The following is a 20,803-nucleotide window of genomic DNA, read 5'->3' on the forward strand; positions in this document are numbered from 1 at the left end:
AGTTGTAAAAAAGAAAGAATAAATAGAACTCTCTGCATTTAACGACAGGAAAAAGACGATCCATCTCTTCATTGTCCTTGCCTGCGGTATTTAGTGATTGCAACATTTTTCTGCTACACAAATAAAGAAGATTTTACTCTTTTACTTTACTGAGCAAATCTCTGAATTCTGATTCAAATCATATTATTTTACTGAGTACTTATACAAGAATATCTTGTGACTTTTGGCTTTGATGTAATTCTCAACCTTTTTTTTTTGTTTCTTAGTGTTCAATATTTGGAAAGAGCCATTTTTCTCACTTATAGGATCATTTCGTTTGATACTAAGTTACGATGAGATTAGTTACACACTCAGATTAGTTACGATAAGATTAATTATTCTGATATTATTTTTTATTAATTATTTGGTATGTTGTATTAATACTTAGATTGTCAATTTTATTCGTTTATCATGAGAAAACTTATTTTGGGATTACTATTTTACGCTTTACCATCTGAAAAATATAAGCTAATCCAATACTGCTTTTAATTATGGGATAACTTATCCATGAATTAGTAATCAAACAAGGAATAAGGCAGTAATAAATTTTTATCCCAATATTATTTGCTTATCCATCATTCCAAACGAAGGACACTTTTGATATAAGAAATAATTAATACTGAGATTAAATTTAAAATGAGTTTGTCCTTTATTTCAGACATCTAAAAAAATCTTAACTAAAAGTAAGTTATTTTACTATAGAAATATTTGTCGTATGATACAAAATAAAGCAAAGAGCTTTCAGAATTTATGGTTTTTAAAACTGATCAGTGATAACACTTTCTGTAATTTTTGATGTGTTGCCAACCAATTACTAGCCTATTTGGTCAACCTTCTTTTTTAACCTAAAGTATTTTTCTTGGGCCATAAGTATTTTTTTTCCCAAGTTAGTTAAGGTGTTGGTGAACTTTTAAAAGAAAATAAAAAGTGCTTTTGAGTTAAATGAGAAGTTGTTTATGAGAAACTGAATTTTTTTTTCTTCAAAAAGTACTTTTGCAAAAATACAGTTAGAATTACTTTTTAAACTTTTTGTCAAATTAATGTGAGATACCATTGCCCTTTTAAAAACATGGCCAAACATGCAAAAAGTTACAAATTCATCAGTTTGACTTCCATAAAATAAATCAAATTACCTTTATGAAACATAAAGTGAAGGGAAAAAAGCCAACAGCAACAACAAAAACAAATCCTTTTGAAATGGACTTTTCACAAATTTGCAAATTATGTAACATTCATTAAGCTACAAAAAAAAAGAGCCGTTGTGCACAGAAATACACACTCACACACTCAAATACACACACTCACACACTCAAATACACACAAATATATGGAATAAATCACAAAAACTAGCAGTATTGAGGAGCGTGAGTGTGGGGTATAACTTATAGTACTTTATAAGTAATTTTTAAATTTATAAATTTTATCTTAAAAAATTAAAGATTTTTTTCTATATTTATGGTTAAAATTAATATATGTTTGACTCACCAAAGAATTTTTTTACATTTTAATAAGTCTAAGACAATGCTTATCTGAATTAGTTAGTACTAATATTGATTAAAAAAAGACTCATGGATAATAGCATGTGATAAAGAGGACAGGGATAGAAGTCAGCCTGTCAAGTCACTATTTTTTCATTTGAAAAATAATTTTTCCTTTTTTCTTTCACAGTATTTAACGTTAAATCACATCATTTCACATTTCAGAAGTAAAGCTAATTCACTATACTACTACTTGCTTCAACTCTACTCTCTCCTTTTTCCTCTGACATTTTCATCTCTTTCTCTGTAAGTATAGTCCTGAGTTTTTTTTCTCTTTTTTGTCTTAATACTTACATTTATTTATATTTGCATTTGTTTTGTTTATAAACATGCTTTTATGCCTTTATAAGACACACCCCCATTTGCTCTTTTTACTTTGTTTTTTCTGAATGAAACTTAAGTAGAGGGAAGAAGAGTGTGAAAAGATAGAATCTTTCTGTGTTTGGTGGTGTTGAAACTCATAAATTCTGCTTTTTAGTCTAATTTTATATATATTTGTAGCTTTGTGTTTATATTTTACTACTTCCTTTTGTAGAAGATTTTTATTCCAAAAAAAAAGGGAAATCTGAAGAAATGACTAAAGATGAAGACTTTAAGCTACTCAAGATCCAGGTATTTTTTTTCCTTCAGGAACAATTATGTTAAAAAAAAGTTGGGTTTTGTTTTTTTCATATAAAGTCATTTTTTGCTTTGTTTTTACCTTTTTAATTTCCCCTTTGTTTTGTTAATAATTATTTAGTCCATCTTCTTGTTTAGACTTGTGTGCTCAGAGTGAATATACATTGTGATGGGTGCAAGCAGAAAGTGAAGAAGCTGCTTCAGAGAATTGAAGGTGATTACTTTTTTCACTATATTTTTTCTTTACATTTTTTTTAATGTTGTTCCCATTTGTTATGGCATGTAAAGATTGTAGCTTTACTCAGTTTCTTGAAAGTTTGAGCATGTGCTTTATTTTTTCTGGTGTTTTACTAGCTACTTTTCCTTGCCTTTTGGTGTTAAATAATAATTTATTGAGTCATTATAGTTTAATTAAGTACTCATGTCTTGAAAAGACTAGAACTTGGAGTTGTATAATGCATTTACTTTAATTGCCTTTTGGGGTTTAATTGATATTTAACTTGCTTATCCTGTTTTAAAGCCGTCCCAAAAAGTGGTATCTCATTTTTTTCTCTTTATCCTAATTACTGGTTGTAAAAATTTTCCCCTGTTGGTATGTCAAGATTGTAGTTTTTCTCTGTTTCTTGTAAATTTGAGCATGTGTTCTGTTTTTTTTAGTGTTCATACATTTTCCTTGCCTTTTGGAATAAAAAACGGGACATCCCCATGCCCTATCCCGCTATGCGCGGGATCCGAATCTATTACGCACACCCTACATTTTTGCAAGACACTTTTTCATTGCTCGAATTCCGTTTCATGACTTTTTGGTTGGGAGTTCTTGGGTGAGTGAGTCGAGAGGTAATGTTTGCATACACACTACCCTCCCAGTCCCCACTAGTGGGATTATACTGGGTTGTTGTTGTTGACTTCCTGGTCAATCACCCTAAATGAAGAGTGGGGCAACAAGATGCAAAACATATAGTAAATGTTGAATTCTAAGAAAGAGGGGGAGAGGTAATATGGCATCAACTTTATTGGTTATGCTAAGCCACTTTTGCATTTTGGATGAACTAATAATTAATTGAGTGATTATAGTTTCATTAACTACTCATGTGATGAAAAGACTAGAACTTTATGATTAAGTGCCTTTTGGGGGTTTAATTAAAAAGTGCATTGGTGATATAATTTTACCTAAATCCTGATTATTGGTTTTTAACTTTTTCACTTGTTTGATTTTGCCTTTTTATTGATATAGGTGTTTATCAAGTAAACATAGATGTGGAGCAGCAAAAAGTGGCAGTTTCTGGTAGTGTAGATTCTGAAACTTTGATTAAAAAGTTAGTTAAGGCTGGTAAACATGCTGAGCTTTGGTCTCAAAAGACTAATCAAAGTCAGAAACAAAACCCCAACTGCATCAAGGATAACAAGAACAACAAAAATCAAAAGCAGCAAGGTTTAATTAAGGGTCTTGAATCCCACAAGAATCAGCAAAAGGTCAATCTTGTGCAAGAGGAAGTCGATTATCTCGACGAGGATGATGATGATGAGGAAGTAGATGGTTGTACTGAGGAAGAGATGAGGTTTATGATGAGGGAAAGAGCAAGACAAATGGCTCTTTTTAGACAACAAGCTGAAGCAAATAACAACGCAAAGAAAGCTATGGCTGCTGCTATGGCCAATGGTAAAGCAAACAACAACAATGTTGGTAATGTGAATAATGGCAAGAAACAAGTCCCTATTCAGAATATGACAATGAAGCCAAATCCAGGAGCTAATATCGACCAAAGAACAATGGCTGCAATGAAGATGAACATGAACAATGCTGCTCAATTAGGTGGAGGTCAAAATCATGTCAATGTCAATCTTGGTGAGGCGGCGAAAATGGGAAATGACATAAATTCAATGATGAATTTTGCTGGCTTTCATGGGAATAACGGGGCGACTGGTAACAATGTTGCTGCAATCCTGAATGGAGGAGGAGGTGGAAATGTCAATTCTATAAGTGGAGGAGGATTTCAGGTTCATCCAAATAATGTAATGCAAGGATCTTTAGCCGGTGGCGGTCATAATCCTTCTGCTTCAATGCTAATGAACATGAACAATGGAGTCCAACAGCAGCAGTACAATCCGTCGTCCGTGCTAATGAATTTGCAGAACAGGCATGCTATGCAACAACCTCAGATGATGTACAATAGGTCTCCTTTCATTCCTCCATCAACAGGTTATTACTATAATAATAATAGTAATAATTATGGTCAAGTCCCCTACACTTCCTATGTTGATCCTTATTACACTATTCCTGCTGCTGCTGTTGATCAATCTGCAACAACTTCTCATATGTTCAGTGATGAGAATCCTAGTAGTTGTTCCATTATGTGATGAAATGAACTAGGTGGTTTCTTACAATATTTTGTGATGTGGGAATTGAAGTAAATGGTCTGAGGATGAGGAGTATTTTAGGTCCTCAATCTTTTCTATTAACATCAAATATATGATGTTTAATTTGTAATTTCTTGGTACTACAATTCTATCTTGTATAATCTAGTGGTTTTATCTTTATCCATTTGTATTATTGAAATGGTGGAAGAACATGTTTTATTATATGGTCTTTTTTTATTGAAGGGGGGTGTATTGACATAAATGGTAAAGTTGTCTGTGAGAAAAAAATGGAGGGTAAAATTAGGTCCAATAGACCCTTGTGGGAGTATGATTTAACTGTTAAAGTTGTATTCATGTGATTAGGAGTTACGGGTTCGAATTGTGGAAATACCTTGGAAAAATGTTAAAAGACATGAAGTTGAGAGTATGTTTTTATGGTTTTGAGGAATACAGTCAACTTAAGAATTGAAGTTCGAGTTTTTTGAGTATTAAAATGGAGGTGAACAGACAAAGTGTGACATTGTACAATGGAAAGGTAGTAAGAATTTGGTTGTGTTTGACACAGTATCTTTTGGTACTGCAAAAATATAAATATGGGGGAAAGGATGTTAGGTTGATGGCACGCGCAAATCACGTGGTTGCTGTGAATTTATGATCCCCTTCCTCCCCCCCCCCTTTCCCCTTTTATAAATATAATAATACATACTCCCTCTTCTCTTTTTGTTAAGCTTCATGCCTTGTCAATTGTGCACATAAATTGAAACGGAGGGAGTTTATATTTTTTGATGCTCTCCAAAAAATAATAGTCGATAAAACTTATATTAATAATATATTTTTATTAATATATTATTTTTTACCTATCTACACAGTGTATTTTTCTTGCGAATTAGTGTCGTTTGACACCCTTCCTATACCTCCACTGATGGTGATAGATTATAGAAGTTGGCGGTTGACAATGGTAATAAATAGAGTTGTGAATGTTTAAATTTACATTAATCTTTAAAGGACGTTTTAATTATTTTTAGATTGTATAAAATCTGATTGAGTTAGGTCTATTAAGAGTTAATAAAGGGTTGCAAATATGACAAATGAACTTAATAAGATGACATTTCAATGATTCAAATTCAAATCTTAATTAAGTGTGAACAAATAGGGTTGTACCGCCTTGTGCTCCAAATAAGTCTTCTTTTCCTTAACTCCAAATAAGTACTAATTCGACGTTCTAGCCCAGCCCACTTAAAGGTAGAAAAGAAGGGATCTTTACACAAATAACCGATCAGATTAATGGTTTACTTTTAATAGTCCTTATATATAGATTATCTACTAATTGTACACGCTTATATATTTATTTTACGCATGAATTATACATGTATTATATACTCGCAAACTATTTTTAGTTTAAGCTGTTTAGTGAACGGCTATTTAGGTTAATTCTTAAAAAAGAAAAGAATTAATTTACAAACCATTACCTGCGAAATCAATGGATTCACATATCATTGACCCAATTCTCATATGATGGTTGAAATTATATGATCCAAGTAAGCAGTCCAACTTCCATTTCTGCTTCTACAACTTCCTTTGGCCCAGAGATTTGCAGTCCAATCTATATCATCTTCATTTTTGTCTTGGTAGGTAATATCAAACTAAAAACAAAAAGGAACTACAATATTTTCACATCTATTTGGTATTATTGGCAAAAATATCCTTATGTATTTAAAAAAAAAAAAGAAGAAGAAGAAGAAGAGGAGAAACTAAGGCGAATCTAAAAAGGGAGAAAAAGATTTTTTTTATCATTAGTCAACCTAAGAATTTTCTTCTCTTTATATTTAATTACGATGGGCCTGAGCCTATGTTAATCTATGGGTAGGCAAGAGAGAACAAGACGAGCTAAAAAATCTTAGTAGCAAGAGAAAAATCATAAAAATATAGTACATATTTCATTGAGATGGAAAACAAAATCTTCTTGTAAGTATGAAAACAAAGATCTGGTTGTACGCACGCGCGGATCTAGACCTAAAATATGAGGCACGTGAACTCATGGTCTCTTTATCAAACTATGTATTTTATGTACATATTCTCTAGAATTGTTGTAATATTATCGGTTGGCACCCATGCTCCAAAAAGTCTGAGTGGTGCACTTGGTTCAAAGCTAAGTTATTAACCTTGAAGAACACGGATTAGTTCCTGTTTAATAATTTTTTTATCTTCTTTCTTTAACGGTGCACCCATTGTCTATAAATCCTAAATTCACTTTGGTTGTAAGTGCAACAACAAGACCTTGACAGGAGTTTGGTGAAGAATTTAAGAATTTAAATAGACTAATTAAGTGCTAAACACCTTGGACATCCACAATGTATTAATGTATTTGTGATTTGCTTCCACTTTTAGCTCACTAGTTAAAGAAGTAGGACAGTTCTACACCAGAAAATGATATGACTAATTTCCTCTACCCAATTCATCATATACTCAAAAGTTCAAGTTGGATCTATAAAAAAAGATGTTATATGATTATTTCTGATTGAATAACCTGAAAGCAGTGGGCTTAGTATACATTCATGAGATATTGTCACTGAAACGCAATGATGAATAACATTAGTGTTTCCTTTTGAAATATATATATATATATATATATATATATATATATATATATATATATATGGTTGTTCTGAGTAGCAGCTGAGCTAATATTTCAACTTTGTGGGTTGTAAACGACTTAAAGTGCTAATTATTTGATTCTAATTTATTCTTTATATATATTCAATAATTTTTTTTTAACACAAATACAATGTTTGAGCAAAAAGCTACTGAGTTCGGCTGTCACGATCCAAAATCCCACCACAGGCGTCGTGATGGCACATAGTCTCTAAGACTAAGTAATCTGATTTAGATTACCTTTTGAAGCCATTTGTTTTTGAAACTAACAGCGGAAATAGTTACAATACACAACCTCCCAAGACTGGTAGTACTGAGTCAAGAACTCTAACTGGATATATCGAATGATCACGAGGACCAAATATACAATACTGTTTGATTACAAGTTAACAGTACAATGAAATGAAAAGAGTTCAAGGGACTGCGACGACCAAGCACCTCTACCCTGAATCCTTACGGTTCCGCTTTAACTCCGCTCAAGTCTGTTATCTTCAATACCTGGCTCTGCACAAAAATGTGCAGAAGTGTAGTATGAGTACGCCACGGTCGGTACCCAATAAGTATCAAGACTAACCTCAATGAAGTAGAGACGAGGTACAATCAAGACACCAACTAGTCTAATAATCTGTGCAATATAATATACAAAATAATAGAAAATAAATAATAATAAGGGTAGGATAAAGCAACCAGTTATATGCACAACAGACAATAAGAATACCATTAATATCACTCAACAATTAATAAACACAATTACACCCAATTAAATCAAGTCCTTCAAATAAATGTCTTTCACATATAATTCTTCCAGATAACTCTCTTTTAAATATAATTCTTTCATATAATACTTTCTAAGTAAAAATCCTTCCAAATAAATATTTTGAATATAATTCTTTCAATTAAAAAGTCACCATGTGACACCTCATTTCATAATCATAAAAATACGGGTCTCAACCCACTTTCATATTTTTCACGACACCTCGTGCCCATATTTCTATCACAATCACACGGACAACTCACGCGTGAATAATAAAATCATCATATTTTCCTCTGCACTTCATGCCCATATTATTTCATAACTGCACGGACAACTCACGTACCATAATATCAATGTATATATATGATCCGCATGATCAATTTATTTTCAATAAAGTAAGGTTAAAATCTTTAAATCAAGTAAGAAATCAACAAAAAGGATAAGTTTATTTTAGAAATTGTTTGAGTGAAGAAAAATGACATTTTCATTAAAATAAAGCATTAGATAAGTTACTGATTTGGATATAAAATTTATTAAATTAAAACATACTAGAATTTTTTTTTTATTTAAAACAACTCAATCATAAAAAACAAGTACAACCCAAAAATACAAATCCTCCAAGTTTGGTACAAAGAAGTCAAGGTCAGCACAATACATCAAGAAATACAAAATACTTAATATTAAGTCAAATAATACATCACGGAATACACTCGAATTTACAAATTACGAAAAAATAAAATAACCAAAGGCAAGTGCAGTCATAGAGAAATATTAATAAAAGGGCACTCCTGAGGTACCGCCTCGTAGTCCCAAATGATAAATAAATTCACAATATTTCCTTATATCACTGCGGAAGCCTTCACATATTATTCTTTAAAAAAAATCATTTTTTCCGAAATAGCATCCCACGTTTTAGCCACCCTTATCACGCCGCATGACTTCTAGTAGTTCCCCTACTAGTCACGCGTTTCAAGCCACCCTTATCTCACCACATGCGTTTCAACACCCTGACCTTATATCACCGCATGACTTTCAGTAGTTCCCCTATTAGCCAAGCGTTTAAAGCTACCCTTATCTCACCGCATGCGTATCAATATCACAATAATTCACAAATCGTACCTCAAGTATCCAAATATCACAGCATAATACAACTTGCACCTCAAGTGCTCACATATCACAAAATATCACAAATTGCACATCAAGTGCTCAAATCTTACCACATAACACAAATTGCACATCAAGTGCTCAAATCTTATCACATATCACAAATTGCACATCAAGTGCTCAAATTTTACAACATATCACAAATTGCACATCAAGTGCTCAAATCTTACAACACATTATTTTTTCACAATAAGGAACCACGACTCGATCATAATGTGCACAACATCTTAACAAAATGTTCGAGAGAGAACAACTCAACCGAATAATATTTCACAATTTGGTACTTTGCCTCAATATGATTCACGACCTTTATAATTCAATACCAAATTTTCAACAACGTGAACTGACAAGTAATTCATCCAGGAACAAGACCTCTTTTAAATTACAACTTCAGGAAATAAATAGATTTATTCATCTTATTAAATAAATTTTCCATTTAAATTATCTGTAGGTAAAATCTATAATGAAAGTATTTTCCATAAAAATGGCAACTCAAACAAACATAGAGTTCATATAAAAGTCAAGTGGCAATCATACCAAATTATCATATAAAAATAACCCCGACAAACAAGGAACGAGGCATGAGAATAATGGATTTAATAAGTTACAATAATTTTCCAACTTAATACTTAAGAAGGGCGTCTACGAATTTCAACCGATATAATTTGCATATATAAACCAAGTACGTACTCGTCACCTCGCGTACATGGTTTTCAATTACACAATTTTCACATAAGACTCAATGCCTAAGGGGTAATTCTCCCACTCGATGTTAGGCAAGATACTTACTTCTTTGAAACTAGGCCGATATTCCAAAATCGCCTTCTTGCTTGAATTGACCTCCGGACCGCTCAAATCTATCCAAATTAATTATATAACTTCATTAAAATTCATCGAAAATAATTCCGGATAATAATACGTCGATTTAAAAATTTATTACAAAAAGTCAACAAAATTCAACGCGGGACCTGCCTCTCGGAACCCGACAAATTATTTACAAAATCCGAATACCCATATCGATACGAGTTCAACCATACTAATTTTATCAAATTCCAATTACAAATCGGCCTCCAAATCTTAAATTTTCGTTTTTGGAAAATTTTACAAAAATCTTGATTTTCCTCTATTAAATCCTAATTAAATGATGGATTCAAAGACATAATCATAGAAATTAATCAAAACTGGATAAGAATCACTCATCCCAAACACTCACGCAAGAATCTCTCCAAAAATCGCATTCTACCGAGCTCTAAATTTGATTTTGAGTTATGAACTCGAACCCCCGTTTTTGGGACTTTTAATTTTGCCCAGATAAGCGTTCTTCGCGTTCGCGATCATTACTTCGCATTCGCGAAGGCCAAAACCCAACTGCCTCAAATCCTTCATCGCGTTCGCGACCTCCTCGTCGCGTTCGCGATGACCAGCTGACCAATTCCTTCGCGTTCGCGTTCCACACTTCGCGTTCGCGAAGGCTAAACGTCCTCTGGCCCCACTCTTCCTTTCTTTTTCGCGTTCGCATTACCTTGGCCACGTTCGCGAAGGCTTGCTCAGCTCCTTCTTCGTGTTCGCCTCCCCTGCTTCGCGTTCGCGAAGGCCAAACCAACATCCCCTCAAATTCCTCTTCGCGTTCGCGAAGAAAAACACCAGACTTCAGCAACAATAGTCCAAACAACTCCAATTTGGTCCGAAACACACCCGAGCCCCTTGGGACCCCGTCCAATCATACCAACCTATCCCATAACATAACACGGACCTGCTCGAAGTCTTAAATCACATCAAACAATATCGAAATCATGAATCGCAACCTAATTCAAGCTTAAAGAACTTTGAAACTTCAACTTCTACCATCGATGCTGAAATCTATCAAATCACATCCGATTGACCTCAAATTTTGCACACAAGTCACATTCGACATTACGAACCTACTCCCACTTTCGGAATCAGATTCTGACCCCAATATCAAAAAGTCACCCCCCGGTCAAACTTTTCAAAATTTTGAGTTTCGCCATTTCAAGCTTAATTCCACTACGAACCTCCAAATAATTTTTCCAGACTCGCTCCTAAGTCCAAAATCATCATACGGAACTAACGGAACCGACAGAACTCCATTCCGGAGTCGCACACGGTTTCGACTACGGTCAAAATCCTAATACTTAAGCTTCCTTTTTAGGGACCAAGTGTCCCAAATCACTTTGAATCATCCGGTAATTGAATTCAACCACGCACGCAAGTCAATACGCGTAATACGAATCTGCTCCGGGCCATATGCTGTCGAACGAGACTTAAATTCTTAAAACGACAAGTCAGGTCGTTACATCGGCCGAATACGTAGCCGGCCCCTGCTCTCAGTTTCATTTGTTTTAGAGTTACCACTTATAACCGAGCTAAACATCTGGTACTGCATCATAGATCATATATAGATGCATATTTATTCATTCTCCTTTTTTCATATTTGATTGACATGATTATGTGGCACTCAAGATTATGTCTTAACGGACAATTAAGTGACTCAATAAAATAATGGGAGATCAGAGTTCAAATTCCGTTTGAGTTTCTTTCCATCCATACATCTAAGTTTAAGTGGACAAAATTACTAGATACATATGTTGTAGATAGGTACCAATACGCTATGAAATAGTTTTGGTTGTAAAAGTTGATCCGAATACAATAATTATGAAAACAAACAAAAGATTGAAGTTAAAAGGCAATATTTTCTTGAAAAAGAACCTCTTCTCTAGAAACGACTTTGTGAATATATAACTTATACTTATACACAACATCAAGCTGTGGTCCTTGTGTGATTCACAACATGATTGAAAAAAAATAGAAAAAGGCAACTTTTAAATTGTGTCTTCCTCCTATTTAGTATTGTTCCTTAGTTCAACTTTTTTTTCACATCCTTACTTTTTTAGAGCTTTCAATTATTCCTGTATCATTTGTCAACAACAAATTAATAACCCAATACAATCCTATATATGAAGTATTAGAAGGATAATGTGTACGCGACCTTACTCCTAACTTGTTATGAAGGTAAATAAATGATTTATCGATAGACCCTTGGCTTAAGATAAATTATTCCGGCGTCTTACCCAAAAAAAAAAAAATAGTATTCAAGTATCACATCTTTTCTTGCGTAGGCTAGAAAAAGCTAAGGCTTCTATTTTCCTAGAATGATTTGCAATTAAAGTTCTTTTGTCTATAAGTCTTGGCTTGGAGTGGAGAAAGAATATGCGCACACAAAAAAAACCCTCAAAATAAGCAAGAAAGGCATGAATAAACTCCCAATTGAAAGAATGGTAGTCTTTAATTGGCTGAAATTATGTGGAACTAAAAGCATCAACTTGGCCCTTCTTATTATCATAAAGGTGAAATCATCCAAAGGTGAAATATGATTGTATGTTGGGGATATAATTTTAATTTAACAACAATAACAAACCCAGTATAGTTTCACAAGTGAGGTGAGTAGAGTGTACGCAGATCTTACCCATGTCTTTAAAAAGACTAACGATTTAGTTTTAATTTAATTTTTGAAAATTCTGGTGTTCAGATTGCTTTTATACTGTTGGTTACTGGTAAGACCAACTAATTAAAAAAGACCTAGTAATACATATGAATAATGAATCAATGTCATCCCTTAATTTTCCTTGTTGTCGTTTCACTTTCAAGAATGTTATACTATTCTACCTAAGATATGGCGGAGAATTAAATTTGTAGAAGATAAAGGGAATATGATTGTTGACTCAACTATTATGTTGTGTCCTTGGAATAAATCATGTTCTCCTTATCGTGTTCAGACTAGTTGAATAAATTCGACTATACTATCTATTGGTACCACTTAACTTCTAAGTTAAAAGTTTACAGCAACTACTTTCTTCCATTCACAATAAGTAATCATTTTTTTTTAGTCCAAAATAAATGTCTATTTACATAATCAAGAAGGAATTAATTTTATTTTTTCAAAATTTACCCTTATTTGTATATTCCAATGTGTCAAGGTAACAATTAATTAAGGTTAATTTAGTGAATACATTTTTTTTTTTAGGAGTTTGTATTTCCTTAATGGGTGTCCCAAAGGTAAAATAGTCACTTATTGTAGACCAAAGAGAGTAACAAATACTTGAATATTTTATGTTAGAAGGAAGGTAAAAGCTTACTGGTGCTTTGTTTAGGCACGGGAGCCATGGGCGTATCTATAGACTATAATATGGGGCACGTGAACCCATGGTCTTTCCGCCAAATTAGGTATTTTATGTACGTATTTTTTAGAATTTGTCCAGCATTATATAGTGACACCCATGCTCTATAAAGGTTGAATGATGCACTTGGTTCAATACTTAATTATTTCCCTCCTTTTTTAGTGGTGCACCCATGTTCTCAAAATCCTAGATCCGCCTCTCAGCGACTCTTTCGTTTCCGAGTTTGCCTAGGAGCTTCTATCTTAAAAGACGAATACGAATTAGTAGGACTGTCCCCAATAGATCTTTTTGAATGGACATCTGAAATAACATCAAATCGAGCACAAAACAGATCCGGGCTGCTAATAAGAAGGATTGTTAAGCCTTCTAGCATATATAGTTGATGCCTTCCCAAGGTCTTATCTCTTCGATATAAGTACTGACTTTGAAAAGACGACATTTATCTTTGACTGTGTGAAATAAGAGCGGGTGCCTTTTATTTATCTAGACCTTTTCTTTAGTGTACAAGCATATAAGCTGTAAATCTTAATTGAGAATCTATAAAACAACAATATTAGGAATTAATTTTCTAATAGTGGTGTATACGGTCGAAATAGATTTTGGCTTTCGTACGTTTGATCGAATTCGAATGGTAAGCGATCGAAGTTAGAGCTCGAGACGAGTTCCGAGGATAGTACAAACAAGCCTCGAGCTCCAAAACCAATCGAGGAATCAGCTCGGTATCATTATCGAGCCCATGGCCAAATCGAACCGCAAGGCAATGTGAAGGTTGTCGGAGATGCACAGACCGATTGACACTCACATCGAATGTCGAACTTGAACCATGGCCGAGGGCTCGACCCAATACTGAGCTCGAGCCAGTATCGAGCTCGCAGACAAGAGCCGTTGCAACCGCACTAGGGGAGAGAATCTTGGCAGGAATCGAGGAAGAGATAATTCATCATGGGTTCTCCACTATATATTTTTTATTATAAATAAAGTAAGATCTCTCTACTATAAATGGGGAAATCCTTGTAAGCACACAAAGAGAGTTCACACATTGTAAGAAAAGGCTACTTCTATTTATTGAAGAATAAATCTCTTGAGCTTGTTTTACTCACCATACTCACTCTTCTTGTTCAATAATTTATATCCCATTTTTATAGCCAAGAATCTAAACATCTCACTTCTACGTACGATTTATGTCAAGCTATATCACATATCCTTAGAACTACTTATAAATTCAACTAGACTTTCCGAGTAAACAGTTTGGCGCCTACCGTGGGGCTAAGGATAACAGTGGTTGTTTGATATAAATCCGCAATACGCACCAGTTTACAACTCTGAATCAGCAATGGCAAACCCTCGATTGATGGCTTTACCTATCGACCACGAAGCCGACCTTCAGGATGAAACCAACAACTTAATACCCAGGGCCGGAAGGCCACTTAACATTGTCACTGAAACTCGAGTCGAAGTACCGCTAGATGTCAATTTACAAGTGGCTCTTGAGGCGAACCAACGTTCCGAGCCGGAAAAAAATATTCAGGGCGGTACTCGATCCGTAGCTCGAGACGCCCATAACGTGGAGAAGATCGGAGCCAGCTTTCGGATGATCTTCGAGATGTTACAGGACCAGCAAATAGCGATAGCTCAGTTGCAGAGCCAAACTCAGGTACAAAGCAGGTCGGAGCCCGATCCGCTTCGAGAAATCACCCACAGAACGGAGCCAGCCATAGTGAAGTTAAACGAGTAAGAATCGGGGACTACTCCCGAAATTACTAAATTGCTTGAGGAACTCACAAAACGATTCGAAGCCAATGATAAAAAATTAGAAACATATAATTTCAGGGTCGATCCGATCCCGGGAGCTCTACCAATGATAAAAGGGCTGGATTCAAAAAAATTCATTCAAAAGCCTTTTCCCTCGAGTGCAGCTTTAAAATCAATCCCCAAAAAATTTTGTATGCCCGAAATTCCCAAATATAAAGGTACGACCGATCCCAACGGACATGTCACCTCTTACACGTGTGCCATCAAGGGTAACGATTTGGAAGATAATGAGATCGAATCTGTGTTATTGAAAAAATTCGGAGAGACCCTCTCGAAGGGAGCGATGATTTGGTATCATAATTTTCCATCAAATTCCATCGATTCTTTTGCCATGTTAGCAGATTCGTTTGTAAAGGCACATGCTGGTGCCATAAAGGTTGCAACAAGGAAATCAGACCTCTTCAAAGTAAACCAAAGGGGTAATGAAATGCTAAGGGAGTTCGTGTCCCGATTTCAAATGGAACGCATGGAATTGCCACCGGTCACAGACGACTGGGCCGTCCAAGCTTTCACCCAAGGGTTGAACGAGCAAAGTTCAATAGCATCACGTCGGCTGAAGCAAAATTTGATCGCGTATCCAGCAATAACTTGGGCGGATGTACACAACCGATATCAGTCAAAAATTAGGGTCGAAGATGATCAGTTGGGAGCTCCTTCCGGATCCATGCATCAGAACAGGACAACTATTAAAAACCAGAGGGACATCGACAGAGAGCAAAGGCCAAACAGAGACCGATATCAACCGTACGTCGCAGATCGAATGAACAGCAGTTCAACGCGCAATGCTGTTCGAAACAATCGAAGGAGTGATCGAGGACAAAATTCTCGAAGGCTTATGAGCAAGAGTGGCTTTGATAAATATGTCGACCCTATAGAGGCACCTCGGCTATCGGAGTACAATTTCAGCATCGACGCATCGGGCATTGTATCGGCGATCGGAAGAATCAAAGATACTAGGTGGCCCAGACCCATGCAAACCGACCCTTCCCAAAGGAACCCGAATTCGATGTCCAAGTATCATAATACGCATGGCCACAGGACCGAGGATTGCAGACAATTAAGAGAAGAGGTAGCCCGTCTATTCAATGAGGGCCACCTTCGAGAGTTCCTCAGTGACCGAGCCAAGAATCACTTCAGAGAAAGGGATGCCAGGAAAAAAGATAACCAAGAGGAACCTCTGCATATCATTCATATGATCATCGGTGGGGTCGATACTCCACAGGGTCCCGTGCTCAAATACGTCAAGATACCGGCCACAAGGGAAAAATGAACTCGAGGCTATGTACCCGAGGGCACTTTATCATTCGGAATTGAAGAAGCCGAGGGCATCTCTCAACCTCACAATGACTCTCTGGTAATTTCTATCTTATTAAATAAAGTTCAAGTTCAGCGTGTCTTAGTGGATCCAGGTAGCTCTGCGAATATCATCCGATCTTGGGTAGTAGAGGAGCTCGGTTTGCAGAATCAAGTCATGCCCACGGCTCGGGTTTTGAACGGCTTCAATATGGCCAGTGAAATGACTAAAGGGGAGATTACTCTTCCAGTGAATGTAGCTAGAACCATCCAAAATACCAATTTCCACATAATCGAAAGAGATATGAGGTACAATGCCCTACTCGGAAGGCCTTGGATCCATAATATGAAGGCAGTACCTTCGACCCTCCACCAAGTAATGAAATTCCCTACGTCGGACAGCGTGAAAACAGTATACGGGGAGCAACATGCTGCGAAGGAAATATTTGCGGTCAATGAGGTAACACCGATATCAATGATATCGGCCTCGAAAAGATCGCGCACTAAAGATAGACGAGAAACCAAATAGCAATCACATCCACCAGTCTCGACCGAATCGGTGGAACAGGAAATAGAGGATTGCGAGGAAGAGTTTCTGACACCTCGAGCTTTCATCGTCCCCGACGACTCCGACGCCACCAGATCTACGATCGAAGAACTGGAGCAGGTTATATTAATTGAATATCTGCTCGAGAGAAAGGTATACCTGAGAATGGGATTGACCTCCGAACTCAAGAAAAAACTTATTCAATTTCTTATCGATAACATAGTTTGTTTTGCTTGGTCCCATTTAGTCATGGCAGGGATCCCACCGTCGATAACAACGCACTAGCTGAGCTTGGACCCTAGGTTCAAACCGGTGAAGCAAAAAAGAAGACCTCAGTCCGAGGTAAATCACATATTTGTAAAGGATGTGGTAACTAAACTTCTCAAAATAGGGTCAATTCGGGAAGTAAAATATCCCAAGTGGTTAGCCAATGTAGTTGTAGTCCCTAAAAAGGGGAACAAACTTAGAATGTGCATAGATTATAAAGATCTAAACAAAACATGCCCCAAAGATTCTTTTCCACTGCCTAGCATTGATCGCATGATCGATGCCACAGCCGACCACGAGATCCTTACTTTTCTCGACGCCTACTCCGGGTACAATCAAATTCGAATGAACCCGGAGGACCAGCAAAAGACTTCATTTATCACCAAGTACGGAACCTATTGCTATTATGTAATGCCATGCAGGCTAAAAAACGCAGGAGCTACTTACCAACGCCTAGTGAATAAAATGTTCGAAGAACAAATAGGTAAGTTGATGGAAGTTTACATTGATGACATGCTGGTTAAGTACCTGCGCGCAGAGGACCATTTGACTCATTTGCAGGAAACGTTCAAGATCTTAAGGAAATACAACATGAATCTCAACCCCGAGAAATGTGCTTTCGGGGTTGGATCGGCAAGTTCCTTGGTTTCATGGTATCTAATCTGGGAATCGAGATCAACCTTGACAAAATTAAGGCCATCGAAGACATCACCGTCGTGGATAGTGTAAAAGCAGTGCAAAGGCTAACCGGACGGATAGCTGCCTTAGGCCGATTCATTTCGAGGTCATCAGATCGAAGCCACAATTCTTCTCTCTACTCAAAAGGAAGAACGATTTCGCATGGACCACGGAATGCCAACGGGCACTAGAACAATTGAAGCAGTACCTATCGATCCCACCACTACTTCACACTCCGAGGGAAGATGAGAAGCTTTACTTATACTTGGCGGTATCGGAAATCGCGCTAAGTGGCGTCCTAATTCGAGAAGAGCAAGGTACACAATTTCCTGTTTATTATGTAAGTCGAACCTTAGGAGAAGCAGAGACTAGATACCCTCACGTAGAGAAATTATCACTTACACTAATAAGCGCCTCTAGAAAGTTAAGACCATACTTTCAATGTCACCCCATATGCGTTTTAGCCACTTACCCACTTCGTATATTTTGCACAAGCCCGAATTATCGGGTCGATTGGCCAAATAGGCCGTCGAACTCAGTGGGTACGATATCGAATATCAACCCCATACGACCATCAAGTCCCAAATTTTAGCAGATTTCGTGGCCGATTTTACGCCAACCCTCGTACCCGAAGTTGAAAAGGAAGTCTTGTTAAAATTGGGTACGTCATCGGGGGTTTGGACCCTCTACATAGATGGTGCTTCAAATGTGAAGGGATCCGGGCTTGGTATCGTACTGAAACCTCCCACAGGTGGCATTATTAGGCAATCCATCAAAACCATTAGATTAACTAACAATGAGGCCGAGTACGAGGCCATGATTGCAGGTCTCGAGCTAGCTAAAAGCCTGGGAGCAGAAGTCATTGAAGCTAAATGTGACTCTTTACTAGTGGTAAACGAAGTAAACAAAACTTTCGAGGTTCGAGAAGATAGGATGCAAAGGTATTTGGACAAATTACAGGTAACTCTACACCGTTTCAAAGAATGGACCCTACAACATGTGCCTCGAGAACAAAACTGTGAGGCCGACGCACTCGCAAATTTGGGGTCGTCGGTCGAGGAAGATAAGATCAACTCGGGGACTGTCGTTCAACTCTCGAGATCTATAATCGAGGAGGGGCATGCCAAAATAAATTCCACGAGCTTAACCTGGGATTGGAGGAATAAGTATATTGAATACTTAAAAAACGGAAAACTCCCATCGAACCCTAAAGAATCGAGGGTTCTATGAACCAAGGCTGCTCGATTCACGCTGGTTGAAGATGGAACATTATATAGAAGGACGTTCGACGGACCACTGGCGGTATGTTTGGGACCAGGAGACACCGATTATGTTTTATGAGAGGTCCATGAAGGCACTTGTGGAAACCACTCCGGCGCCGAACCATTAATTCGCAAAATCATTAGAGCATGGTCCTACTGGGATAGCATGGAGAAGGACACTAAGGAGTTCGTTCGAAAATGTGATAAATGTCAAAGGTTTGCACCGATGATCCATCAACCCGGAGAGTAGCTTCATTCGGTCATTTCTCCATGTCCATTCATGAAATGGGGAATGGATATCGTCGGCCCTCTACCATCGGCCCCAGGTAAAGCTAAATTCATTTTATTTATGACTGACTATTTCTCTAAATGGGTTGAAGCACAGGCGTTCGAAAAAGTGAGAGAAAAAAGAGGTTGTAGATTTCATCTGGGACCACATCGTGTGTCGATTTGGGATACCAACAGAAATAACATGCAACAATGGTAAACAATTTATCGGCGGTAAAGTGATAAAATTCCTCGAAGAACATAAAAAAAAAGAATACTGTCCACACCATATCATCCTAGCGGGAACGGACAGGCCGAATCAACGAACAAGATTATCATCCAAAACATAAAGAAAAGATTGAACGAAGCTAAAGGAAAGTGGAGAGAAATTTTGCCCGAAGTCCTTTGGGCATATCGGACAACATCTAAATCCAGTACATGAACGACCCCATTTCCCTTAGTGTATGGCTCCGAAGCTTTAATTCCGGTCGAAGTCGGGGAACCAAACACAAGGTTCCGACATACATCGGAAGAATCAAACTACGAGGAAATGAATACTAGCCTCGAATTATTAGATGATAAACGAGAAACGACACTGTTCGAATGGATGCACAAAAACAACGAATCGAAAGGTACTACAATAGAAGAACCAACCTTCGCCATTTCAAGACCGGGGACTTGGTCCTAAGGAAAGTCAGCGTCAGCACTCGAGATCCTAATGAAGGAAAGCTCGGCCCAAATTGGGAAGGACCCTATCAAGTCCTCGATATAGTCGGAAAAAAGGGTCTTATAAACTTAGAGCAATGGATGGAGAACCATTACCAAACAATTGGAACATATCGCTTCTCAAATGATATTACTGTTAAGGCATGCTTTTCTCTTCTCTATCGTCTATATACATATATTCGACACTAACTCATTGCAGGAATTCGACAAAAAAAATCAAGACCTCTGGTTTCAAAGCATGCGTTGTACTCTTTTTCCCTTAAGTTCGACTTTTATCCCAAATGGGTTTTTCCTGCAAGGTTTTTAAAGAGACAACAACTATGTCTTACCAGGGGACAAATTAATAGTATCCGAGGCTCCTTCGTAATCAACCTCGAATACTGGGGGGCTACCAATCGAATAAATCAAGTTCGGCACAAGAAAGTTATTTCATATCAAACTCATGTCGAATAGGGTCTCGATAGAGAAAAGTGTAAGGGCCAAATGGTCAAAACGAACCATGCCCACGTAGTTTTGCTCGAACTCTAGCACAAGATACAAACACATGTATAATGATTTATAAAGGAGAACTTTTTTTTCCAGATATCTCGCACTTTGAAAAGATCTTCCTACTTCATGATTCAAACAGGCTT

The 20,803-nt window shown here is 36.8% G+C and overlaps 1 protein-coding gene across 3 annotated transcripts; it reads left to right on the top strand.

The window, feature by feature from the left end:
• Nucleotides 1–1,682: 1,682 nt before the first annotated feature.
• LOC104089083 (heavy metal-associated isoprenylated plant protein 37) lies at nt 1,683–4,775 on the top strand. Of its 3 annotated transcripts, none has more exons than XM_009593897.4 (4): nt 1,683–1,823; nt 2,113–2,189; nt 2,334–2,409; nt 3,430–4,775. In XM_009593897.4, exons 2-4 carry the CDS (start codon nt 2,151–2,153, stop codon nt 4,551–4,553), a joined length of 1,239 nt encoding a protein of 412 aa, XP_009592192.1. In that variant the 5' UTR covers nt 1,683–1,823; nt 2,113–2,150; the 3' UTR covers nt 4,554–4,775. The 3 variants fall into 3 exon arrangements, with proteins under 3 accessions (XP_009592192.1, XP_009592193.1, XP_070043556.1); XM_009593898.4 differs by having other exon boundaries at nt 1,745–1,823; nt 2,116–2,189; XM_070187455.1 differs by lacking the exon at nt 1,683–1,823 and having other exon boundaries at nt 1,904–2,189.
• The last annotated feature ends 16,028 nt before the right edge of the window (nt 4,776–20,803 follow it).

This window comes from Nicotiana tomentosiformis, chromosome 10, assembly GCF_000390325.3.
Source record: "Nicotiana tomentosiformis chromosome 10, ASM39032v3, whole genome shotgun sequence".
Lineage (NCBI taxonomy): Eukaryota > Viridiplantae > Streptophyta > Magnoliopsida > Solanales > Solanaceae > Nicotiana > Nicotiana tomentosiformis.